We start from the raw sequence: 27,231 nt of genomic DNA, 5'->3' as shown, positions 1-27,231 counted from the left end.
CCACGGCAGCCCCTCCAATCGGAAACTTCTCTAGCAAAGTCCTTTGCTAGTCCTCGCGCGCACCGCGCATGCGCGGCCGTCTTCCCGCCCGAAACCGGCTCGAGCCGGCCAGTCTTCTTTTGTCCGCACTCGGTACGGTCGTGTTTTCGCCGTGTCGAGCCCCGGAAAGTCGACCTCGCGCGTCCAAATTTATTTTGACGTGTTTTTTCTTCGGAAAAGTCTTTCAAGTGTCGGGAAGTGCTCCGGAAACCCCCCCCCCCCCCCCCCCCCCCCCGGGTTTCGTGTTAATCCTCCCCGTACTTCCAGCTTTTTGCCCCGATAAGTTTTCTTTCGTCGTCGGGGTAGGCCTCTTTTCGGCCTCGGTCGAGATTTTCTCCCTTACAAATTTTTTGGTGCTCTTTTTCCGTCATTTCGGACTTTGATTTCGCCGGCGCGATTTTTCCGCCCATGACATCGAAGCCTTCCAGCGGCTTCAAGAAGTGCACCCAGTGCGCCCGGGTTATCTCGCTCACTGATCGACACTCGTCGTGTCTTCAGTGTCTGGGGGCCGAGCACCGCCCTCAGAACTGCAGTCTGTGTTCCCTGCTTCAAAGGCGGACTCAGGTAGCGAGACTAGCCCAGTGGAACGTGTTGTTCTCGGGCTCTTCGTCGGCATCGGCACCGGGATCTTCGAGTGCATCGACGTCGTCAGCGTCCAGACCATCTTCCTCGGCCGCCCCTGCATCGAGGCATCGGGCCTCTGCATCGGCGCCGAGACATCGGATAGCTGCATCGACGTCGGTGGTACCGGGACCTCGTCTGCTGATGTCGTCGGACGGTGGTGCATCGTCAGGAGTGCAGGTGAGGGCTGTCCATTCCCCTGCTGGTGGCGGTGAGCCTTCGGGTGGGTCTCCTCCTACCCTGAGGGCTCCTGCGGTACAGCCCCCCCGAGACCGACCTCCTTCGGCCTCGGCCCCGAGGAAGCGACGGCTGGATTCTACGTCCTCCTCGTCGGTGCCGGGGAGCTCCGGTGACATGCTTCGGAAGAAATCGAAGAAGCATCGACACCGGTCGCCTCCCCGCGTCGGCACCGAGAGCTCTGGGTCGCCGAGGGAGTCGGCACCCAGCAGGCATCGGCACCGAGAGGACCGCTCACCCTCTGTTCAAGAGGTGTCGATGCGCTCCACTCTGGACAGCCCGGAACAGCCTCCTCGCCCGGAACAGGTTCTGACGTTGACGCCTGCATCGACCTCTTTGCCTTTCTCTGCAGCCGCTCTGAACGAGAGCCTCCGGGCCGTTCTCCCAGAGATTCTGGGAGAGCTGTTGCGCCCTACCCCTCCGGTACCGGCGCGGTGCTTGCGCCTCCGGTACCGTCGAGCGTGGCGCCGGCTGGCCCATCGCCCGGGGTGAGGTCCCCGACGTCGGTACCGCGTGCGGTACCGACTGCGGCCACCTCCCAGGAGGGCTCCCCGACTACGTCGGCGGAGGGAGCTTCGCCGATGCGGGCCAGGGAGTCTACCTCTCGACGCCCCCATCGTGAACGTGGCTCCACTGAGTCGAGCCGGGCGAGGTTGCAGACACAGGTTCGTGAACTTGTGTCTGACACCGAGGGTGAGGCCTCGTGGGAGGAAGAAGAAGACCCCAGATATTTCTCTGACGAGGAGTCTGAGGGTCTTCCTTCTGATCCCACTCCCTCTCCTGAAAGACAGCTTTCTCCTCCTGAGAGTCTGTCTTTCGCTTCCTTTGTCCGGGAGATGTCTACGGCCATCCCCTTCCCGGTGGTTGCGGAGGACGAGCCCAGGGCTGAAATGTTTGAGCTCCTGGACTATCCTTCTCCACCTAAGGAAGCGTCCACTGTTCCCTTGCACCATGTCCTAAAAAAGACATTGCTTGCGAACTGGACAAAACCTCTAACTAATCCCCACATCCCCAAGAAGATCGAGTCCCAGTACCGGATCCATGGGGACCCAGATCTGATGCGCACCCAGTTGCCTCATGATTCTGGAGTTGTGGATCTGGCCCTAAAGAAGGCTAAGAGTTCTAGGGAGCATGCCTCGGCGCCCCCGGGCAAGGACTCTAGAACCTTAGACTCCTTTGGGAGGAAGGCCTACCATTCCTCTATGCTCGTGGCCAAAATCCAGTCTTACCAGCTCTACACGAGCATACACATGGGGAACAATGTGCGGCAGTTGGCGGGCTTGGTTGATGCTCTTCCCCCTGAGCAAGCCAAGCCTTTTCAGGAGGTGGTCAGGCAGCTGAAGGCGTGCAGAAAATTCCTGGCCAGAGGGGTGTATGACACCTTTGATGTTGCGTCCAGGGCCGCTGCTCAAGGTGTGGTGATGCGCAGGCTCTCATGGCTGCGTGCCGCCGACCTGGAGAATAGACTCCAGCAGCGGATTGCGGACTCGCCTTGCCGTGCGGACAACATTTTTGGAGAGAAAGTCGAACAGGTGGTAGAGTCTCTCTACCAGCGGGACACCGCATTCGACAAGTTCTCCCGCCGGCAGCCTTCAGCATCTACCTCTACAGGTAGAAGATTTTTCGGGGGAAGGAAGACTGTTCCCTACTCTTCTGGTAAGCGTAGGTACAATCCTCCTCCTCGACAGCCTGCGGCCCAGGCTAAGCCCCAGCGCGCTCGCTCTCGTCAGCAGCGTGCGCCTCAGCCAGGCCCCTCGGCTCCCCAGCAAAAGCAAGGGGCGAGCTTTTGACTGGCTCCAGCAGAGCATAGCCGACATCCAAGTGTCAGTGCCGGGCGACCTACCAGTCGGGGGGAGGTTGAAAGCTTTTCACCAAAGGTGGCCTCTAATAACCTCCGACCAGTGGGTTCTCCAAATAGTCCGGCAAGGATACACCCTCAATTTGGCCTCAAAACCTCCAAATTGTCCACCGGGAGCTCAGTCTTACAGCTTCCAGCACAAGCAGGTACTTGCAGAGGAACTCTCCACCCTTCTCAGCGCCAATGCGGTCGAGCCCGTGCCATCCGGGCAAGAAGGGCTGGGATTCTATTCCAGGTACTTCCTTGTGGAAAAGAAAACAGGGGGGATGCGTCCCATCCTAGACCTAAGGGCCCTGAACAAATATCTCGTAAAAGAAAAGTTCAGGATGCTTTCCCTGGGCACCCTTCTCCCCATGATTCAGCAAAACGATTGGCTATGCTCTCTGGACTTGAAGGATGCCTACACACACATCCCGATACTGCCAGCTCACAGACAGTATCTGCGATTTCAGTTGGGCACACGCCACTTCCAGTACTGTGTGCTACCCTTTGGGCTCGCCTCTGCGCCCAGGGTGTTCACAAAGTGCCTAGCTGTGGTAGCAGCGGCACTTCGCAGGCTGGGGGTGCACGTGTTCCCATATCTCGACGATTGGCTGGTGAAGAACACATCCGAGGCAGGAGCCCTGCAGTCCATGCAGATGACTATTCGCCTCCTGGAGCTACTGGGGTTTGTGATAAATTATCCAAAGTCCCATCTTCTCCCAGTGCAGAAACTCGAATTCATAGGAGCTCTGCTGGATTCTCGGACGGCTCGCGCCTATCTCCCAGAGACGAGGGCCAACAACTTGTTGTCCCTCGTCTCGCGGGTGCGAGCGTCCCAGCAGATCACAGCTCGGCAGATGTTGAGATTGCTGGGCCACATGGCCTCCACAGTTCATGTGACTCCCATGGCCCGTCTTCACATGAGATCTGCTCAATGGACCCTAGCCTCCCAGTGGTATCAGGCTGCTGGGGGTCTAGAAGACGTGATCCACCTGTCCACGAGTTTTCTCGAATCCCTGTATTGGTGGACAATCTGGTCCAATTTGACTCTGGGACGTCCTTTCCAAATTCCTCAGCCACAAAAAGTGCTGACAACAGATGCGTCTCTCCTGGGATGGGGAGTTCATGTCGATGGGCTTCACACCCAAGGAAGCTGGTCCCTCCAGGAGCGCGGTCTACAGATCAATCTCCTGGAGTTGCGAGCGATCTGGAACGCTCTGAAGGCTTTCAGAGATCGGCTGTCCCATCAAATTATCCAAATTCAGACAGACAACCAGGTTGCCATGTACTATGTCAACAAGCAGGGGGGCACCGGATCTCGCCCCCTGTGTCAGGAAGCCGTCAGCATGTGGCTCTGGGCTCGCCGTCTCGGCATGGTGCTCCAAGCCACATATCTGGCAGGCGTAAACAACAGTCTGGCCGACAGACTGAGCCGGATTATGCAACCTCACGAGTGGTCGCTCAACTCCAGAGTGGTGCGCCAGATCTTCCAAGCGTGGGGCACCCCCTTGGTGGATCTCTTCGCATCTCGAGTGAACCACAAAGTCCCTCAGTTCTGTTCCAGGCTTCAGGCCCACGGCAGCCTGGCATCGGATGCCTTCCTCCTGGATTGGGGGGAGGGCCTGCTGTATGCTTATCCTCCCATTCCTCTGGTGGGGGAGACTTTGTTGAAACTCAAGCAAGACCGAGGCACCATGATTCTGATTGCTCCTTTTTGGCCGCGTCAGATCTGGTTCCCTCTTCTTCTGGAGTTATCCTCCGAAGAACCGTGGAGATTGGAGTGTTTTCCGACCCTCATCACGCAGGACGAAGGGGCTCTTCTGCATCCCAGCCTCCGGTCCCTGGCTCTCACGGCCTGGAAGTTGAGAGCGTAGACTTTGCCTCTTTGGGTCTGTCAGAGGGTGTCTCCCGCGTCTTGCTTGCTTCCAGGAAAGATTCCACTAAGAGGAGTTACTTCTTTCTGTGGAGGAGGTTTGCCGTCTGGTGTGACAGCAAGGCCCTAGCTCCTCGCTCTTGTCCTACACAGACCCTGCTTGAATACCTTCTGCACTTGTCTGAGTCTGGTCTTAAGACCAACTCTGTAAGAGTTCACCTTAGCGCGATCAGTGCATACCATTACCATGTGGAAGGTAAGCCGATCTCAGGACAGCCTTTAGTTGTTCGCTTCATGAGAGGTTTGCTTTTGTCAAAGCCCCCTGTCAAGCCTCCTACAGTGTCATGGGATCTCAATGTCGTTCTCACCCAGCTGATGAAACCTCCTTTTGAGCCACTGAATTCCTGCCATCTGAAGTACTTGACCTGGAAGGTCATTTTCTTGGTGGCAGTTACTTCAGCTCATAGAGTCAGTGAGCTTCAGGCCCTGGTAGCCCAGGCCCCTTACACCAAATTTCATCATAACAGAGTAGTCCTCCGCACTCACCCTAAGTTCTTGCCAAAGGTCGTGTCGGAGTTCCATCTGAACCAGTCAATTGTCTTGCCAACATTCTTTCCCCGTCCTCATTACTGCCCTGCTGAACGTCAGCTGCACACATTGGACTGCAAGAGAGCATTGGCCTTCTACCTGGAGCGGACACAGCCCCACAGACAGTCCGCCCAATTGTTTGTTTCTTTTGATCCCAATAGGAGGGGAGTGGCTGTAGGGAAACGCACCATATCCAATTGGCTAGCAGATTGCATTTCCTTCACTTACGCCCAGGCGGGGCTGGCTCTTGAGGGTCATGTCACGGCTCATAATGTTAGAGCCATGGCTGCGTCGGTAGCCCACTTGAAGTCAGCCTCTATTGAAGAAATTTGCAAAGCTGCGACGTGGTCATCTGTCCACACATTCACATCTCATTACTGTCTGCAGCAGGATACCCGACGCGACAGTCGGTTCGGGCAGTCAGTTCTTCAGAACCTGTTTGGGCTTTAGGATCCAACTCCACCCCCCGAGGGCCCTGTTTGTTCTGTTCCAGGCTGCACTCTCAGTTAGTTGGATAAATTTTTTAGGTCAATCTCAGTTATGTCCTCGCCGTTGCGAGGCCCAATTGACCATGGTTCTTGTTTTGACTGAGCCTGGGGGCTAGGGATACCCCATCAGTGAGAACAAGCAGCCTGCTTGTCCTCGGAGAAAGCGAATGCTACATACCTGTAGAAGGTATTCTCCGAGGACAGCAGGCTGATTGTTCTCACAAACCCGCCCACCTCCCCTTTGGAGTTGTGTCTTCCCTTGAAGTGTATTGTCTTGCTACATACTGGACTGGCCGGCTCGAGCCGGTTTCGGGCGGGAAGACGGCCGCGCATGCGCGCGAGGACTAGCAAAGGACTTTGCTAGAGAAGTTTCCGATTGGAGGGGCTGCCGTGGACGTCACCCATCAGTGAGAACAATCAGCCTGCTGTCCTCGGAGAATACCTTCTACAGGTATGTAGCATTCGCTATATAGGAAGTTGTGCTAAGAGTTTTCACTGGATTATCTTTTTCACTTGCTGTTCTACCCTGTGACCTTTTACCTACTTATTTTTTACATCTTGTCTTATTATTATTAGGATTTATCTTAATACCTTTTTTTCAGTTATAGTACATTCAGCTACAGTAGGTACTTCCTTGTGGCAACAGAGGGTTAACTGATTTGTCCAAGGTCATGGAGAGTTTTATAATATCAGAATTAAAATGTCCCTGTCACACCAGAGCTGTCCTAGAAGCTGTGCTTCTAATCTGCTTTTCAGTTGAATAGTTTGTACATACGTAAGTAATGTTTGGGCCATTTATTTTTAAGCTGGGAAAAGGCATAGTGTAGTTGGAGTGCAAGGATATGATGAAGACTTGTTTATTTGCTTTCTTTTGACCGGATGATTGGTCATTTTTCTTGCAGACCACCAGAAACCCTCTGCAGTACCTGTGCTTCAGCAGACTTCCTCTAGATTGGGTGTATCTTCTGCATACTTCCCTGGCCTACAAACAACATTCTCATGATCAGGAATCTGGGATATTTCTCAATAAAGAGCAATAGTTTTAATGGCTTTAGCAGTGGTCTATAGCCATAAAAATGGTGCATGTTAAAGAAGCTCACGTGGTCTATCTTTAAGCCTGGAATTAAGAATTAGTGCTTCCCTGTACATTTTTATTTTATTAAAATACAGAACAAAATCTATCTACTTGTACCTATTATCCCTGGTGTCTTGCTATGAGCTTTTTATATACTTGCAGTCTTTCATGCTTAAGCTGTGTGTTTATATTCTATGTCAATATTGGTACAGCTGCTGTGGATCCCAAGTTCAAGCATGGAAAGTCAGTACTGTGGTATTAGTTTCAGCTGTGTGGTGCTTGTGCTTCTGCAAATTTTGACTGACCAGCATAACCATACTGAAAAATGGATCTTTGCCCATGTTTGTGGATTTTTAAGTAGTTTTCATAGCTAACCAATGTGTCAAAAACATGCTTTTTCTGTGTTAACCTTAGTCTGGAAGAAGAAAAGTCTTTCATAGAAAAGAATACTCTTTTCAACAAAGCCATTAATTTTTGTGGAAGTGTGTGTGTAAACCCCTCCCCCCAAAAAAAAACAAACAAACTGCATTTCTCCTGGTTTTACAAATAACTGGGGGTTATTAAGGGTTCATTGGCTAAAATGGTGGGCATTAGTTTATAGGCTTATTTTTTTTAAATAATGCAAAAATAGGGTTCTAAAGGTTTGTTCCCACCCCCAAGCTGTGTTAAGAAGGCAGGTTTAGTAAGTTGCTTGTTTTGTTTGCACTATTAATTAAATACAGCAAGTGGCCTGATGACAATTTAACTCCTTGTGCTGCACTGTGTAAGATTAACAAAAAAAGTATCCACAAAAACATTGATGAGCTTTCACCTCATCCCATGTGATAGTTTTGAGAGCAAATTGTTCTGGATTCCAAGAAGTGAGCTTCATTTACAACTGGTATGGCATGGTATTGCTCTACCTCTTTTTGCACATTTATACAGCAGTTAATTGTATATTTTTAAATGGTTTTGGTGTGTAAAAATTGTAAATTTTGTTTATAATCAAGTGTTGAATTGTTTTATGTATTTTTACTATGGAAGTAAATCCATTTTGGAAATGGATGTGCAAACCAGTTAAGCTGTATTAAATTTTCAGCAGTTAAGGAAAATAAAATTAAATAACTAAAAGCACTATATCATGAAACAGTGAGGTTTGTATACAATTACACCACCAGTTTATTTATCAAAGGAAGATTGGAGACCTCCTGTTATGAAATATTCTGAGAATGGATACGGGGTCTGTATTTGTTGCAGTAGGGTACTAGAACCAGATCACTTTCTCGCTCCTTTTTTAAGTAGATACATGTCTCACAATGGCCAATAAAAGGTTCATCTGCTGAAAACATACAAGGTGTGGTATTTGAAAGGCAGACTCTGGACATTTTACACTACAGTTTGCCCCAATTGCAAGGGTATTTTGGGCAGGACTAGGGAGGGCCCAAAATTCGGACATCGTTCAGTGATAATGGAACAGGAAGAAAAGGCCATGACCAGAAAGAACATTTTTATTTAGACCTATTTCAATCACATCCATTGTACAAAAAGGTGCCCTACTGGAGCGCTGGATGACATAACCCCTCCAGCTTGTAGGCTTTGCCAGTTTCAAGAATTATGGCCATTCCTAATAGAGCAGCAAGCAAGTGTAAGGAGTAGCCCAGTTGTCAGTGCATTGGACTTTGAACAATAGGACCCAGGTATAACTCCTACTTTAACTCATTTCTGTATAAATATGTGAGCCTTCCTGAAACAAATACCTACTGTACCCAAGACACCTGCAAGTGTGCTGGCTATTGGAGTGGTGTATCTTTATCTGTGCCTGGTGGGCTTACAACATTTATTATTTATTTGGATTTGGCTTACACCTTTTCAGTAGTAGCTCAAGGTGAGTTACATTCGGGTACACTGGGTGTTTTTCTGTCCCTGAGTAGAGGAGTGTGGTAGCGGTGTTAGTCCACTCTTAAGGTTATCAATAGAAATCAAACAATAAAACATGGAAAAGAAAATAAGATGATACCTTTTTTATTGGACAACTTAATACATTTCTTCATTAGCTTTCAAAGGTTGCCCTTCTTCGTCAGATCGCAAATAAGCAAATGTGCTAGCTGACAGTATATATAAGTGAAAACATTCAAGCATTACTATGACAGTCAGACAGGGTGGGAGGATGGGGGTGGGTAGGAGGTATGCATGGGGACATCAAAGCATATCATTGCTATTCTAACAGGATAGGTGAGGGGAGGGTGATCAACAGAGAAATACAGTTTTATGGTTTATAATGGGCTAGGAACCCCAGATCCTTGTTAAGTCCTTTCTGTTGGGTGTTAAAATATTCAATCATTCTGACTTCAAAGGTCTTACATTCTTGTGTGGTTTTAAAGTTACCTTTCAGGATTCTCACTGTGAAGTCACTGGTACAGTGTCCTGGTCCTGTAAAATGCTGACCAACAGGGGTGGGAGCCCTACTGGCACCAGTATTGTTCATGTGATGTCTATGTAAATTGAATCTTGTCTTAAGCATCTGGCCTGTTTCTCCATATAGCATCCTTCGTTACATTTTTTACACTGAATGATATATACCACATTGGAAGATGAGCAAGTGAAAGATTCCTTTATGTTGAATATCTTTCCTTTGTGGATGACTGTGGGGTCCTGTGAAATGTTTTGGCATAGTTTGCAACTGGATAAATTACAGGGAAGTGTGCCCTTCTGTTCCTTTTCAGTCTGCAATGGAAGTTTACTTCTGATTAGCTTGTGTTTTAAATTGGGTGGCTGTCGGAAGGCCAGTACTGGTGGGGATGGGAATATCTCTTTCAGTAATTCATCCTCCTGGAGTATAGGTTGTAGATCTCTTATGATTTTCCTCAGTTTTTCCAGCTCTGGATTGTATGTCACGACAAGGGGGATTCTGTCTGTGGCTTTTTTCTCCTTGTACTGTAGCAGATTCTCCCTGGGTGTTTTGAGGGAGGAGGCAATATTCTTGGAGATGATTTTGGGGTTGTAGCCTTTCTGTTTGAAGGATGCAGTCAGGCTTTTAAGGTGTCTGTCTCTGTCCCCTGGGTCAGAGCAGATACGGTGGTATCTAGTGGCTTGGCTGTAATCCTGTGTGGGGTCCTCAGTTAGTTTCCTGTAGTATTTATTGTCTGAGAGCTGTCTGTGCCCCTCTTCAATGTATTTTTGTATGGCCATAATTACCACTGCGCCTCCTTTGTCTGCAGGTTTGATGATAATGCGTTCATTAGTTTGTAGGGTTCTTATGGCCGCTCTTTCTGGTGGGGTAAGATTGTACAAAAAGAGAATCCTGTACAATCTTACCCCACCAGAAAGAGCGGCCATAAGAACCCTACAAACTAACGAACGCATTATCATCAAACCCGCAGACAAAGGAGGCGCAGTGGTAATTATGGACATACAAAAATACATTGAAGAGGGGCACAGACAGCTCTCAGACAATAAATACTACAGGAAACTAACTGAGGACCCCACACAGGATTATACAAAACAGCTGAAAGACCTTATCAAAACATTTCCTACACAAGCGCAACCTCACCTGAAGAAACTCATACCAAACCAGCCTTCTGTGGGCACATTCTACATGCTACCCAAGATCCATAAACCTGGAAACCCTGGCAGACCAATCATATCAGGTATTGGCACACTCACGGAAGAAATATCTGGATTCATAGAGGGAATTCTGTGATGGGCACCAGGACAGCACCCCAATATGCCAACCTTTTTATGGCTGAGCTGGAAGAGACATTTCTGAATACACACCAGACCAAACCTCTAAAATACTACCGGTACATCGATGACATTTTTATGATTTGGACAGAGGGTGAAGAAACTCTGAAACAATTTTATTCTTCCTTCAATACATACCATCCTACAATCAGATTCAAAATTGACTACTCCCCAGAAACAGTCAATTTTTTGGACACCATGGTCTCAATCACTGATGGCTGTATACAAACATCTATATACAAGAAACCCACAGACAGATGCAGCTACCTCCACAACTCCAGCTGCCATTCTTCACATACAAAAAGATCCATCATTTACAGCCAAGCAACAAGATACCACCATATCTGCTCTGACCCAGGGGACAGAGACATCCCCACCAGTACTGGCCTTCCGACAGCCACCCAACTTAAAACACAAGCTAATCAGAAGTAAACTTCCATCACAGACTGAAAAGGAACAGAAGGGCACACTTCCCTGTAATTTATCCAGTTGCAAACTATGCCAAAACATTTCACAGGACCCCACAGTCACCTACAAAGGAAAGATATTCAACATAAAGGAAGGTAAAATTATGTATCATACCTGATAATTTTCTTTCCATTAATCATAGCTGATCAATCCATAGACTGGTGGGTTGTGTCCATCTACCAGCAGGTGGAGATAGAGAGCAATCCTTTTGCCTCCCTATATGTGGTCATGTGCTGCCGGAAACTCCTCAGTATGTCGATATCCAAGCTCCATCCGCAGGACTCAGCACTTAGAGAATTACACCCACCAAGGGACACTCTGCCCAGCTCACCACCGCCGAAACGGGGGAGGGGAATTAACCCAGCTCATCCCCACACAAGTGGGGGAGGGGAATCCGTCCAGCTCATCCCTGCGGAGCGGGGGAGGGACACCACACCCGCCGATGCGGGGGGATCTGGCTTATCCTGCAACCGCAACCGCGGGAGGAGCTGACTGACCCTAACACCGCCGAAGCGGGAGGGGTACAAAGCTGCCCTACTGCCGCACGAAGCGGGAGGGAGCGCCGGCAGAATTTAAGTCTCAATCCAGCCCCGTAAAACGGAGGGGAGAGGAATGCAGCAGCTCACTGTAACACAAATTCGTCTCAACTCTTGAAGAATCCATTGAAAAACTTGAACATGAAGTCCTCCTGAACAGGAACTGAAGACTAAACTTGAACCTGAAATGCAACCAGAATATAACCAATACAGATATCTGGGAGGGACTATGGATTGATCAGCTATGATTAATGGAAAGAAAATTATCAGGTATGATACAGTGGTGGAAATAAGTATTTCATCCCTTGCTGATTTTGTAAGTTTGCCCACTGACAAAGACATGAGCAGCCCATAATTGAAGGGTAGGTTATTGGTAACAGTGAGAGATAGCACATCACAAATTAAATCCGGAAAATCACATTGTGGAAAGTATATGAATTTATTTGCATTCTGCAGAGGGAAATAAGTATTTAATCCCTCTGGCAAACAAGACCTAATACTTGGTGGCAAAACCCTTGTTGGCAAGCACAGCGGTCAGACGTCTTCTGTAGTTGATGATGAGGTTTGCACACATGTCAGGAGGAATTTTGGTCCACTCCTCTTTGCAGATCATCTCTAAATCATTAAGAGTTCTGGGCTGTCGCTTGGCAACTCGCAGCTTCAGCTCCCTCCATAAGTTTTCAATGGGATTAAGGTCTGGTGACTGGCTAGGCCACTCCATGACCCTAATGTGCTTCTTCCTGAGCCACTCCTTTGTTGCCTTGGCTGTATGTTTTGGGTCATTGTTGTGCTGGAAGACCCAGCCACGACCCATTTTTAAGGCCCTGGCGGAGGGAAGGAGGTTGTCACTCAGAATTGTACGGTACATGGCCCCATCCATTCTCCCATTGATGCGGTGAAGTAGTCCTGTGCCCTTAGCAGAGAAACACCCCCAAAACATAACATTTCCACCTCCATGCTTGACAGTGGGGACGGTGTTCTTTGGGTCATAGGCAGCATTTCTCTTCCTCCAAACACGGTGAGTTGAGTTCATGCCAAAGAGCTCAATTTTTGTCTCATCTGACCACAGCACCTTCTCCCAATCACTCTCGGCATCATCCAGGTGTTCACTGGCAAACTTCAGACGGGCCGTCACATGTGCCTTCCGGAGCAGGGGGACCTTGCGGGCACTGCAGGATTGCAATCCGTTATGTCGTAATGTGTTACCAATGGTTTTCGTGGTGACAGTGGTCCCAGCTGCCTTGAGATCATTGACAAGTTCCCCCCTTGTAGTTGTAGGCTGATTTCTAACCTTCCTCATGATCAAGGATACCCCACGAGGTGAGATTTTGCGTGGAGCCCCAGATCTTTGTCGATTGACAGTCATTTTGTACTTCTTCCATTTTCTTACTATGGCACCAACAGTTGTCTCCTTCTCGCCCAGCGTCTTACTGATGGTTTTGTAGCCCATTCCAGCCTTGTGCAGGTGTATGATCTTGTCCCTGACATCCTTAGACAGCTCCTTGCTCTTGGCCATTTTGTAGAGGTTAGAGTCTGACTGATTCACTGAGTCTGTGGACAGGTGTCTTTCATACAGGTGACCATTGCCGACAGCTGTCTGTCATGCAGGTAACGAGTTGATTTGGAGCATCTACCTGGTCTGTAGGGGCCAGATCTCTTACTGGTTGGTGGGGGATCAAATACTTATTTCCCTCTGCAGAATGCAAATAAATTCATATACTTTCCACAATGTGATTTTCCGGATTTAATTTGTGATGTGCTATCTCTCACTGTTACCAATAACCTACCCTTCAATTATGGGCTGCTCATGTCTTTGTCAGTGGGCAAACTTACAAAATCAGCAAGGGATCAAATACTTATTTCCACCACTGTACATAATTTTACCTTTCATATCATCATGCTGATCAATCCATAGACTGGTGGGATGTACCGAAGCAGTACTCACCTAGGGCGGGACATTGAAATCCCTGACCGCAACACTGAAGCTCCAAACCGGGCCTCCGCCCGAGCCGCCACAGCCAAGCGGTAATGCCTGGAGAAGGTATGGGCCGATGCCCAAGTTGCCGCCTTGCAAATCTCTTCCAAGGAGACGGACCCTCTTCCAAGGAGACGGACCCGGCCTCTGCCATCGAGGCCGCCTGAGCTCTAGTGGAGTGAGCTTTCAGCTGGATAGGCGGCACCTTCCCCGCGGCCACATAAGCCGCTGCAATGGCTTCCTTGACCCATCTTGCCACTGTAGGCTTAGAAGCCTGCAGACCCTTACGAGGACCTGCAAACAGGACAAACAGATGATCCGATTTCCGGAAATCATTGGTCACTTCCAAGTATCTGATGATGATTCGTCTCACATCCAGATATTTGAGAACAGAGTATTCCTCTGGGTAGTCCTCCCTACGAAAGGAAGGGAGACAGAGCTGCTGATTCACATGGAAGCGAGAAACAATCTTGGGCAGGAAGGAAGGCACTGTGCGAATAGACACTCCTGCCTCAGTGAACTGCAGAAAAGGCTCTCGACATGAGAGTGCCTGGAGCTCAGAAACTCTTCTGGCTGAAGTGATAGCCACCAAAAAGACTGCTTTCAACGTCAGGTCTTTCAGAGATGCCCTAGACAAGGGTTCAAAAGGCGGCTTCTGCAAGGCTCTTAGCACCAGGTTGAGATTCCACGCAGGCACCACTGAGTGCAGAGGAGGGCGCAGGTGATTAACTCCCTTGAGAAAGCGCACCACATCTGGCTGCGAAGCCAGGGAAGCACCCTTCAGGCGGCCCCTGAATTAAGCCAGAGCCGCTACCTGGACTTTAAGGGAACTGAGCGACAGGCCTTTCTCCAGACCTTCTTGCAGGAACGCCAACACTGAAGAAATTGGAGCAGTGAAGGGAGAAAGTGAGCCTGCTTCACACCACGCTGCAAAGGTACGCCAAACCCTGGCGTAAGCAGTAGAAGTAGAGCGCTTCCTCGCTCTCAGCATAGTGGCGATGACCTTGTCTGAGAAGCCCTTCTTTCTCAGACGCTGCCGCTCAATAGCCAGGCCGTAAGACCAAAGGGGGAGGGATCCTCCATCACCACGGGACCCTGATGTAACAGGCCCTGCTCCACTGGCAGCCGCAGAGGATCGTCGACTGAGAGCCTGATCAAGTCCGCATACCAGGGACATCTGGGCCAGTCCGGACCCACCAGGATTATCCGGCCCGGATGCTTTGCCACCCGGTCTACCACCCTGCCCACCATGGGCCAGGGCGGGAACACATAGAGAAGCTCCTGTGTCGGCCACTGTTGGAGAAGAGCATCTACTCCCAGGGATCGAGGGTCCCGTCCTCTGCTGAAAAAGCGCGGCACTTGGCCGATGACGCCATCAGATCTAGGCTCGGCTGGCCCCAGCGCTTCGTGATATCCAAGAACGCCTGAGCAGATAGCTGCCACTCTCCAGGATCCAAGGTATGGCGACTGAGAAAGTCCGCCTTGACATTCATGACTCCGGCAATGTGGGCCGCTGACAGCTGTTCCAGGTTCGCATCCGCCCACTGGCATAGATTCATGGCCTCCTTGGCTAGAGGGGCGCTCTTGGTACCTCCCTGGCGGTTGACATAGGCCACAGCCATGGCATTGTCCGACAGGACCCGTACTGGCTTCAACGCCAGTACTGGGATGAACTCCAAAAGCGCCAACCGAATGGCTCTGAGTTCCAGGAGGTTGATAGACCACTTTGCCTCTGCAGGAGACCAGAGCCCCTGCGCTGTCCTTCCCAAGCAGTGGGCTCCCCAGCCCGACAAAGAGGCGTCCGTCGTGACGACAATCCACTCCGGGGTCACCAGAGGCATTCCTGCAGACAACTTGTCTGTCTGCATCCACCAGCTCAGCGCCTTGCGCACTGCCGGGACCAAGGGAAGGCACACAGCATAATCCTCCGACATCGGAGTCCAGCGCTGCAGCAGAGAGAGTTGTAGTGGTCTCATATGAGCCCTGGCCCAGGGCACTACTTCCATCGTGGCCGTCATAGAGCCCAACAGCTGCACATAGTCCCAAGCCCGAAGAGGAGAGGCTACTAGGAACTGGTCCACCTGAGCCTGAAGTTTGACAATCCGATTGTCTGGCAGGAACACTCTGCCCACTTGGGTGTCGAATCGAACTCCCAGATACTCCAGGGACTGAGTCGGGCGCAGCTGGCTCTTCTCCCAGTTGATGATCCACCTCAGGGAGCTCAAAAGAGCAACTACCTGGTCCACAGCTTTGCCGCACTCTGCATAAGAGGGGGCTCGGATCAACCAGTCTTCCAGATAAGGATGGACTTGTACTCCTTCCTTTCGCAGGAAGGCCGCAATGACCACCATTACTTTGGAGAAGGTCCGCGGAGCAGTAGCCAACCCGAAAGGAAGGGCTCTGAACTGGAAGTGTCGTCCCAGGACTGCAAAACGCAGAAAGCGTTGATGAGGAGGCCAGATGGGAATATGCAGGTACGCTTCCTTGATGTCCAAGGAAGCCAAGAACTCTCCTGCCTTCACTGCCGCTATAACAGAGCGGAGAGTCTCCATGCGAAAGTGCCGCACTTTCAAGGCCCGATTGACCCCTTTGAGGTCGAGGATAGGCCGGACAGAACCTCCTTTCTTTGGTACCACAAAGTAAATGGAGTAACGTCCCTTGCCAATCTGATTTTCTGGCACCGGAACGACCGCACCCAGGCGTATCAGGTTGTCCAAGGTCTGCTGCACTGCCACAGCTTTGACCGGAGACTTGCAGGGAGAGAGTACAAACCCGTCTCTTAAGGGTCGGCAGAACTCTAACTTGTAGCCGTCTCTGATGACTTCCAGCACCCAAGCGTCTGAAGTTACTCTGGTCCACTCGCCCAGAAACGAGGACAGGCGTCCTCCAATCTGCACTGGGCCATGGACCAGGACCCCGTCATTGGGTACGAGACCCTGGGGGAGGACCGGAGGGCGTACCTCCGGGACGGCGGTCTCTGCGAAAGGAATGCTGCTTGGGGGAGAAGTTCCTTTTGAAGGAAGAGGGGGCAGAGGAGCCCGACTTGCCCGGGCGGTACCGACGGGCTTCCTGAAACCGTCCTCTGGAGATACCGGGGCGAGCACTGGCCCGGGCCCTGACCTCTGGTAACCTCTTGCCCTTAGACGTGCCGAGATCGGTCACGATTTTGTCCAGCTCGACCCCAAAGAGCAGCTTGCCTTTAAAAGGCAACTTAGCCAGGCGGGACTTAGAGGCGTGGTCCGCAGACCAATGTTTCAGCCAAAGCCAGCGCCGCGCAGAGAATGTCTGAGCCATGCCTTTAGCCGAGGCTCTCAAGACATCATACAGTAAGTCTGCCAAATAAGCCAAGCCCGATTCCAGGGCCGGCCAGTCAGCCCTCAAGGAAGGATCCGAGGGGGAAGCCCGCTGCACCAACGTCAGGCACGCCCTGGCCACATAGGAGCCGCAAACTGAGGCCTGCAAACTTAAGGCAGCCGCCTCGAAGGACGACCTTAAAGCCGCTTCCAATCTTCTGTCTTGGGCGTCCTTTAGTGCCGTGCCACCTTCCACCGGCAACGCCGTTTTCTTAGTCACCGCAGTGATTAAAGAATCCACGGTAGGCCAAACAAAGGCCTCACGCTCACTTTCAGGCAAAGGATAGAGGCGGGACATAGCCCTAGCCACTTTGAGGCTCGCTTCCGGGACATCCCATTGAGCCGAAATTAAGGTGTGCATGGCATCATGCACGTGGAAGGTTCTAGGCGGGTGCTTCGTCCCCAGCATAATGGCGGAGCCAACAGGGGCTGAGGGAGAGACTTCCTCCGGAGAGGAAATCTTCAAAATGCTCATGGCCTGCATTAACAGGTTGGGCAAATCCTCTGAGCGAAAGATCCGTGCTGCAGAGGGGTCATCCGCTCCATCCGAGCGGGAATCCATCTCCTCCAAGGAATCCCCAAAGGACCGTTGGGAGAACTCAGATACGCTGCCCTCATCTACATCAGAGGAAACAGCGTCCTCTAAGGCCTGGGCATCCACCCGAGGGCGTTTACTTCCGGGGGCCTCAACCCCTTTATCGGACAAGGGAGAAGGGGCAGCGTTCTGCATAAGGAAGGCCTGATGCAGCAGCAAAATAAACTCGGGGGAGAAACCCCCCAAACTGTGCAATTCAGCAGCCTGGGCCACAGCCCTAGACGCACCCTCAACCGGCGCTCGCAAGAGCGGGGGAGAACCATGCTGCGCATCCAAGATGGCGCTTAACTTTAGCCGCTTTTTTGCCGTCGCCCAAATCAAGGGCGGCCATGGCATGAACGTCTCCCAGCTCAAGGGCGGCCCAAGAAGAAGCCGTCCGAGCAGAGTGGCCGGCCAAGATGGCGGAGGCGAGCAGCGGGGGATGGGCGTTTATGGCGGGAAAAACCGCCGCGCCGGAGGAAGACCCGGGACACTGACCGGCCTCCAAACTGACACCCAACAAGGGCGAATCAGACTTTAAAACCCCCGCATCCCCGCTAGAAGCGCACACGCGGTCCGGGGAGCGATTCTTCGCGCCCTCGCCCTCCGACGCCATAGGCCACGTGGAGATCAATCGGGGAACCCCCTGCCCGCTATAAAAAGGTAAAAATTACCTGCTTCTCGCTCCGAGCTGTAATGACCTGGTGTCCCAGTGAGTAGCTGCAATAAACGTTTAAATAAACGTCGAAATAAACGCCCTTAAGGACGTTCAAATTTTTTTTTTTTTTAACGGAGCCAGCGGGAGGGGGGAGAAAAGGAGGGACCTGGCGCCACCAGGTTTGCACTTGCTCAAGAAGAGCCCTCAACCCCAGGCACTCAACAAAACCTAAAAATTAGGCTTGGAGGCCTAGCCAAAGCTGCTGCTGTGTGACCACCACCTGCTGAGACAGAGAACATACTGAGGAGTTTCCGGCAGCACATGACCACATATAGGGAGGCAAAAGGATTGCTCTCTATCTCCACCTGCTGGTAGATGGACACAACCCACCAGTCTATGGATTGATCAGCATGATGATATGGAATCTTTCACTTGCTCATCTTCCAATGTGGTATATATCATTCAGTGCAAAAAATGTAACGAAGGATGCTATATTGGAGAAACAGGCCAGATGCTTAAGACAAGATTCAATTTACATAGACATCACATGAACAATACTGGTGCCAGTAGGGCTCCCACCCTGTTGGTCAGCATTTTACAGGACCAGGACACTGTACCAGTGACTTCACAGTGAGAATCCTGAAAGGTAACTTTAAAACCATACAAGAACGTAAGACCTTTGAAGTCAGAATGATTGAATATGTTAACACCCAAAAGAAAGGACTTAACAAGGATCTGGGGTTCCTAGCCCATTATAAACCATAAAACTGTATTTCTCTGTTGATCACCCTCCCCTCACCTATCCACACCTATCCTGTTAGAATATCAATGATATGCTTTGATGTCCCCATGCATACCTCCTACCCACCCCCATCCTCCCACCCTGTCCGACTGTCATAGTAATGCTTGAATGTTTTCACTTATATACACTGTCAGCTAGCACATTTGCTTATTTCCAATCTGACGAAGAAGGGCAACCTTCGAAAGCTAATCAAGGAATGTATTAAGTTATGTCTAATAAAAAAGGTATCATCTTATTTTCTTTTCCATGTTTTATTTTGTTTGATTTCTATTGATAATCTGTCCCTGAGGCAATGGTTGGTTAAATGACTTGCCCAAGATCACAAGGAGCAGCAGTGGGATTTGAACCAGCCATCTCTGGCTGTCAAAACTGGTGCTGTAACCACTAGGCTACTCCACCAGGCATTTGAGTGGGATTTGGACCTGTTTCATGTCCGCTAGACTGACCACTCGGCTGCCCCTCTGTTCCACAGGGATAGCTGTATGGCCATTTTTGTACAATTGAGTCCAGACAGATGTTTTTTGGTATTCATGTGTTGGACATTTTCAGTGCAAGTATGCCATGTAGTTTCATTTCTTGTTTGAAAATGGCTGTGCAATGAGTTTTGGGTTGTTTTTATTTTTTGCCCTTATAGTAAGTCCTTTTGAAAATACTCCACATGTCCAAGAAAAAAGTGCAGCTTAACTACACTGTGACTTGAAAAGTTAATAAAATTTCCAGTATCAGCTCTCTTTTATGATTGAGTATAAGGGAGCAGCCATCTTCACAAGTTTCAAGAACTAATAAACTAGGGCTGAGCAATAATTAAAAATACTAATCACAATTGTGCAATTAAACTGGCATGCATTTTGGGTACAGGTAGGTAACAATGCAAGTTTTTAATCACAAATCATGCAATTAAAAATATTGATCATTCTTAATCACATCATGCATTTTGGGCAGTAAAAATCAAGTTGCACTATCAGTTGCTGTGCAGTAATGGTGACAAAGCCCATTCACTTTGAATAGGCTGTGTAGCTTGGAAAAAAAAAGGGGGGGGGGGGGAATTTTCAAACAAAACATATGAAATTGAAAGCAGCACAAAGTGATTTTTTTTCCAATGTAACCCATTCCACTTTTTTAAATTTGTTCCTTTCATTTTTTGAGCCTCTCCAGCCTTCACCTGATTTCCCCCTCCCCCCCCCCCCCAGCATTTATCTCTAAAGCAGGCATGATTAGTTTTCTTGGGGGCCACCCGTGGGTAGGGTGGCTTGTACAACACAATCCTTGGGCTCCCAGCTCTCACCCCTTGTCAGACCCCATGTCCATTGGAACGGAGTTGGGCTTCCAGATCGCACTGCTGCCTCCCTCCCTGCTACATTAAGTCCTCAGGGCTCAGGCTCCACCACCCAAGTAACACTTAGCAGACTGAGGATGAAGCCCTGCGATCACCACCAGGTACACAAGGGACAGCAGCATAGAAGAGTACATGTCTGCAGCAGGACTCTTCTCAGCACCCCCATTCCACTTTTTCTCTTTCTTTGGAGTTGCACTGTGGCTTTTTGGAAGTTGTTTAATATTTGCCTACATATTTTTATACTGTGGTGGGGGGTTCAAAGGTGGGAAGGATGCTGGATGCCTTGGGAGGGGAGTGACTATGGGATATTAGGGAAGGGTAGATGCTAGAGCATGGGGGGTAATGAGAGCGGAGCTTGCCCCCCCACAAAAAGGCATTCCGCTGCCTTTGCCAAATCCAGCATAGGTACAAAATACATTGATAGAAATGTTATGACCAGTCTTTTAAATGTTCAATAAAATAGCTTTATTAACAGTATTTACATAGTTTGCAGCTTAATATTAAGACTGTTTCAAAGTATTAAGCAGTAACAACAAAACACAATGAAAAAGTTTTAAACTATACAATACTTTATGTACAATTTATACAAAGCAACATTTAAAAATTTTTTAATATAAGTGGACACAAAAATATACACAGTGAGAAATTCACAACTACTGTAAAAAGTTCTCTCTTAGACTATGGTCCTGAAAATATAGGACTAAAATATCAGCATTAAATAGCTTCTATTTCTATGACAATCCTGAAAGGCCACTCGATAGCAGATAGGTATTCAAGACCCAGGGTTAAATTTAAGTTTTTTGGATGCAAGTTCAGAGGTCCCCGTGATTAAGCAAAGCCAGTGGTATAGTTACCTGTATTTAGCAAAGATTTTTATAGTCCGTACTAAATTTGAGATTTATCTCCTAATTGAAAGATAAGGAGTAGATTCAAACTTTCTTGCTTCACCTCCAACACAGATATATTTGTCTGCCATAAAAGAATTGCCCATCCACCAGACTAGATGCTTAAACGTTTTCTATCTTTTCTGAGCCTTTGCCCTAGTGCAGGAATTCTCAACCCACTCCTGGTCTAATTTTAAGATATCCCATTGAATATATATGAGAAATTTGCATACAAATCTAAAATCTATATTCATAGTGGGGATCCTGAAAACCTGACTGAATGGGTGTGTCATGAGGACCAAGGTTGAGAACCCCCACCCTACTACCTTGGTCCTTTACTCCCAGTCCTTGTGAGCTGCTGATTTATCAGGGTTTCAGGATACCCCCTAATGAATATGCTCACATTGGAGCCATTGGTAGTCAGCACCCTCAATATTGAGCAAGTGCCCAGGAAAGGATAATTTGTTTTGCATTTACTACCCCCTGCCCTTCATTTTTGCAAAGTTGGCTTCTATGAAAATACATGATGTTTGCATACAATGGGGATACCAGGCATGCAAATCTCTCTCCTGCATATTCATTAGGAAGATCCTGAAACCCTGACCTGCTGGCAGCCCTTGTAAAAAGACTTGGTGTGGTCTCCTATATATTTAAGTAATCAAAGAATAGAAAAGAAAGTACTGAGCAATTTATACAACATACTTCTTGAAGTTTAAGAAAGCTGCCATACAGTGATTTCATAATAAAACCTCATGCACCAATTTTCTTAACATAGTGCATTCAGCATTTAAGGCTTTGAATCATTCAACCCCAAGATCTTACAACTAATGCAAATGGGTCTAAGTATGCTGATACATCTCACTCAGACTTAAAGCTGACCATCTTGAAAACAGCAGTAATGGATAAGTTGTTCTAAAGAACAGCTTTCTGGACACATTCTTCATCTGTTTTTGGTCAAAATAGATAATCTATATTGTCACTTCTAGAATGGAGTGCAATCTCTCCCCCCCCCCCACCTCCCACCCTTTTCCTATCCTCAGTACTTAACAGCAGCAGACAGGAGACTCAAAACAGTGAGGTTGAAAGTACAGAAAAATAAACAGTACATAAAGCGGTAGGTACTTCTCATAATTGGCACCACAAAAATACATTTAGTAAATAATATAGTACTGCTGCTTTAAGAAAATGGATTAAGGAACAACACTAACTGATTTCTGTAATAGGTTTTAGGACTATCATTGCTTATATCATACATCCACACCCTCTTATAATTTGAGTTAATCATCAAATGCAACAATTTCAGACATGAATCTAAACAGATTAAGGATATTAAAATTAACCCCCAAAGTGAATTGAATAAGATATTGCACTTAGCTGAATCACTGTCTTTACATTTAGTTACAGGCAGCAAAAAAAACAAAACAAAAGGCCACAAAAATTAGTAGGTTCTAATCTGTTGCATCAGAATGGCATGTAAAAGATTAACATAAATATTACTACAACTTAATATTTTTCAAAAGTAAACAGCATACATACTTTGGAGTCACATTTTGTGATTTTGGCAAATATTGTACAACGCACTATCTGTATCATATTCTAAATGAGAAGATAGAATAATCACAGCAATGGAAGTCTGAATAGTTTATATGTACAAAATGGCAGGAAATACAAGGATGAAAGCAGAATCGATAGTTTAAATCTGAAGTGGCAGCATTATTATAGCAGCTTAACTTTAAATTCTGCATTGTATAAACCCCAAAATTACAAACAAGTGGCTATAAAAATCAAACCAAAAATATACAAACATTGTCACATGTTGGGTTGAGACCACTGTAGAACTTCAAAACCATAGCTCTTATGGGAAAAAAACTGTCAACATTACAGCCTTTAAACAAATGTGCTTTGCATAAGAATTACAAGCAGAACAGAACTTCCTTTGTACAAGACCATATGAAATCGCCATAATGGTTCAGACCAATTGTCCATCTGGCCACTGTTAGCAACAGGATGCTGGGATCTAAGTTACTAGTACCTGCTATGTATTGGGAGCTTGCTAGGTACTTATGACCTGGCTTGACCACTGCTGAATAGGATGCTGGGGCTAGACAGACCTTTGGTCTGACCCGTTATGGTAATTTTTGTGTTCTAATTTTTGTTACCTGTTTGACATCTTTCATACTCATTGATCTAACTAGTCCACACTAGTACTAAAAATAATATCCCTTCCTGTATGTACCAGATTCCCATTCCATACAACCTAATTTGCAGATGATGGCTCCTTGTAACTACACAGGTTCTAACATAAAAATTTTTGAACACACACAGGGTCTTACATTACTTACTATGCCTAATTTTCAAATACTGTACAATACAATGGCGCATCTATGCCTTTCTTTGCAAATAGGTTATCAGAATGGAATAAGAGCTAGAAAGGTAACAAATACATTCTTTTTACTCCCTTTAAGCCCTCTTGACACATCTATTACTGTGATAAGTTACAAGCAAATACCTAAACAAGTATGAAATGGTTATGCTTTGTGTAAGAAAAATACAGGGGCACTTCAAAAACAGCAACACAGTTTGTGATTAGCTTAACTGTCCAAACAGATTTTTAAAGCTCATCCATCACAATCTTAAAAGCAGCAGTAAAAACAGTAGGAATAATGAAGGTACACTAGAACTACTGAAAGCCCACATCATACAAGGTATATCGGGATACCAACTTTGGCTCTCCCCTTCACAAATGGACAGAACTTACACCCGTTATGCAAAACTGTTGAGGTCAGATCACCACACTAGGATCTCTTGTGGTACTTTGTTATCCTAGCAGGTGAGAATTTTGGAGAGAAAAACTATTTGGGAAAGAATGTTATTTTTAGAAACTTTGCCTTCATGTGTCAAAAACACTATAAAGGTAACCTAGAAATACTCTAGATATAAAAGTAGCCTATAACAAGATAGGAACTTTGAAGAAAATCATAGTTACAATTAGAAAATTGTAGCCTCAAAACAGTTTTATCCTATCTTTTTTTTTCTTTTCTTGTCCCTATGCAAATTGTTTCTTACCTCCTGTGGCATAAGCAAACAACTTGCATCAAAAGCAAGGCATGATAATTCACACGTGTGTCAGCAACTGGCTAGCCAAGACTGTCTCCAAGGTAACCTAGGCCCAAACCTGGTAAGTCATGCACATTGTGCAAAATTCATCCAGGTTATATATGGCTCTGTAACATATTTAAGATTAGATTCCACCATTAAGTGCGAAAGTTTCCACCTTATAGCAAAGCTATAGGCAAAAAAAAAAAAAAAAAAAGTTTCAACATGTCTACCAAAAATTCTATTTGGGTTAACATGTTTACTCTATGCAGTATCTTTGGAGACTTCTGGTTCCCTTTTTCATGGTTCCCACACAATGCCATGCAGGAATTAATTTCCCAAGACTACTTTAAGAAAGTAGAACTTAAATGTAATGGAATATGCATCCAGAATTGCAGCTTAAAAACTACACCACTGTATAAGTCCCTAGGAGTCACTAGAAAGGTCCATGTAATCTTTCCTCTGTCATACATTACTGTCCTGCAATAGAGGTTCTTTGGCCTCACCAGGAGCCTGAGGACTGTGTGGATGGCAGTGGCTTCCAGAGTGCTTCTTCCAGTTATTGGACCGAACATTTAGATGTGTGTGCTCTGGAATAAATAAGGCAACAAGTAGAGCCAACAGCACAGAGCACGCTCCAAACAAGAACGGTGGACCAGGGATGATGGAATTCTGAAAAGAATAATTTTTTCATTCATTAGATACCCAATGCACAGCCAATTTATTTTATGGTAAATTAACAGACTTTTCATTGCTGAAAATGATCACAGAAGTAACACTACAAATCAAAAAGTATTACTGCACCACTTACAGGTGTTTTCTGTAGACTGAAGGATTGATCAGGAACACAATTGTGTGACATCACACCTTGCTAGGATGGAACAGTTTTCCCAGAGCTCAAAATTGAGCATGCAGAGCCCTGCACACATGCAGCAGACTCCTTGGCTCATTCCAAAGCTCAATACATTCAGGCACACAATGCTGGATTAATGCTACTGTCTACAGAAAACACCTGTCACCGGTAGCAATGATGTTTTTCCATCAACAAGCAGGACTGAATCAGGCATAAAATGGGTAAATTCTTTTTGCACTACCTCATAGTTAGAAGCAGTGTGCAGCAGAAAAAGCAAGAATTGCCACTTTACAAGGAGACTGGCCAGCACAGCTTGATTAAAGGCACTATTTTTGTAGTTTGAACTATGAAGCAAGGGCCATGTCACTGCTTTACAGATTTTATCCAGCAAAGCAGACTTTAGCACAGCCACTGTAGCTGCAGTGGCTTCAATTTGTTGAGACTGCTTTAGTGCTTAGAGGAACAGCTGTTTGTTCACAATAGAATTGGATGCAGAATACTAGCCAATTTGCAAGTTATTTTTGCAACTGGTATGCCAATTCTGTTGGGGTCAAAAACAAGAAGTCTAGGAGAGGAAGTGACATCACCCAGCTACATGGCTGCCTGATCTGGGGGCTCTTTACACCCTGACTTAACTTTGCAATAATAAGCATTTCTCATCAGTATTTTTTGTTTTCTGGGTGACGCATAGGAACGCTGGCATATTCTACCCATCGATGGTGGGCAAAAAAGTGCAACCAGAGCTGCAAATCTTTGCATATAAGGCAGCAAAACCTGCGAGCTTGATGGCGGGGCAAAAGGTGGCGGTTGCATCGGTGTCGCAGAGGGATGTGTGCGATGGCACTTCCAGTGAGTGTGCATTTGATTCGCTTCCTCATAAAGAGAAATTAAACTTATGGATGGCAGATCTTAAAGCAGTGATCTTAAGCGTAAAGTTAGTTCTCCGAGGACAAGCAGGCTGCTTGTTCTCATGACTGGGTTGACGTCCATGGCAGCCCCCACCAACCGGAACAAAACTTTGCGGGCGGTCCCGCACGCAGGGTATGCCCACCGCGCATGCGTGGCCGTCTTCCCGCCCGTGCGCGACCGTTCCCGCTCAGTCTTTTCTTTTCCGCGCTGGAGAGCCGCGTTCGTCTCTCTGTCAGCCCCGGAAACCGGATCGCGTTTTCGCGAGATTTTCTTCGTTGAGTTTCTTTACTTCTTTGTTTTATTTTTGTTAAAAAAAAAACGAGAAAGAACTTGTTTTCCCTCGTCTTTTAGCGGGGGCGTCTCGTTGCAGCCTTGTGGCCGCGCGGTCGATTTATTTTTCGAGGTGTGAAATTACCGCCACCATCGACGACTTTGACTTCGCCGACGCGATTTTTCCGTCGAAGTCCTCGAAGGTCCCGAGTAGATTTAAGAAGTGTGGTCGGTGCGGCCGGCATATCTCGCAGACCGACACTCACGCTTGGTGCCTCCAGCGCCTCGGGCCGGAGCACGATACCAAGACGTGCACCTTGTGTCTCGGTTTACGGAAACGGACACAGGTGGCGAGGCAAGTTCTACGGGACCGTCTTTTTGGAACTTGCGCCGGCCCTTCAACGTCGACATCGACGGCCGGATCTTCTCTTCGGTACCGATGTCCACGAAATCGGCACCGACGGCACCGACCCCAGGAGTACAGGTCCCGTCGGCCTGCCGGTCTTCCGGAGATGGCAGGAGTGAGCGGCCGCGTGGGCAATCGGCCCGTCACTCCCTCTACCCAGGGCCCTCGGGACCGAACCCTGTCGGACCCGATCCCTCGAGGCCGAGGGGGATCTACCTCCTCTTCTTCAGTACCGCTGAGTGCCGATGACGGGCACCGGAAAAAGACAAAAAAGCACCGTCATCGGTCGCCCACGGCGCATATGGCTCCCGGCTCCAGAGACGATTAGACGCCAAGGAAGCGGCAGCGCCGAGAGGAGCGGTCCCCCTCTGTAGTAGAGGTCTCGTCACGTCAGGGTGCCAGCACTTCACTGCTGTCTCCTGGACCCGAACAGCTTCCGGCACCGGCACCTCTACCAGCCCCCTCGCCTTTCCCAACAGCGGGCCTGGACGAGTGCCTCCGAGCCATCCTTCCGGGGATCCTGGAAGGGCTGATGCGCCAGACTGTGCCGGCGCCGGGGGTGCTTGTGCCCTCAGCGCCGTTGATGGAGGCGCCGGCGTGCTCTAGCCCGGTGCCGAGGCCTTCGACGCC

At 48.1% G+C, this 27,231-nt stretch overlaps 2 protein-coding genes across 4 annotated transcripts in view; one reads left to right on the top strand and one right to left on the bottom strand.

Annotated features, from left to right (window-relative positions):
• Window positions 1-7,529, top strand: part of SASS6 (SAS-6 centriolar assembly protein) — a 116,435-nt gene extending 108,906 nt beyond the window's left edge. For both annotated transcript variants that reach the window (XM_030207597.1, XM_030207596.1), the window contains one exon: window positions 6,589-7,529. In XM_030207597.1, the coding sequence (XP_030063457.1) occupies window positions 6,589-6,689 (101 nt within the window). In that variant the 3' untranslated portion in view covers window positions 6,690-7,529. The remainder of the gene's footprint in view (window positions 1-6,588) is intronic.
• A 13,141-nt stretch (window positions 7,530-20,670) lies between these two features.
• Window positions 20,671-27,231, bottom strand: part of MFSD14A (major facilitator superfamily domain containing 14A) — a 108,878-nt gene continuing 102,317 nt past the window's right edge. For both annotated transcript variants that reach the window (XM_030205797.1, XM_030205799.1), the window contains one exon: window positions 20,671-24,835. In XM_030205797.1, coding sequence (XP_030061657.1) covers window positions 24,629-24,835 — 207 coding nt within the window. In that variant the 3' untranslated portion in view covers window positions 20,671-24,628. The remainder of the gene's footprint in view (window positions 24,836-27,231) is intronic.

This window comes from Microcaecilia unicolor, chromosome 6 (assembly GCF_901765095.1).
Source record: "Microcaecilia unicolor chromosome 6, aMicUni1.1, whole genome shotgun sequence".
Taxonomy (NCBI): Eukaryota; Metazoa; Chordata; class Amphibia; order Gymnophiona; family Siphonopidae; genus Microcaecilia; species Microcaecilia unicolor.
This window is presented reverse-complemented; position numbering and strand designations above follow the sequence as displayed.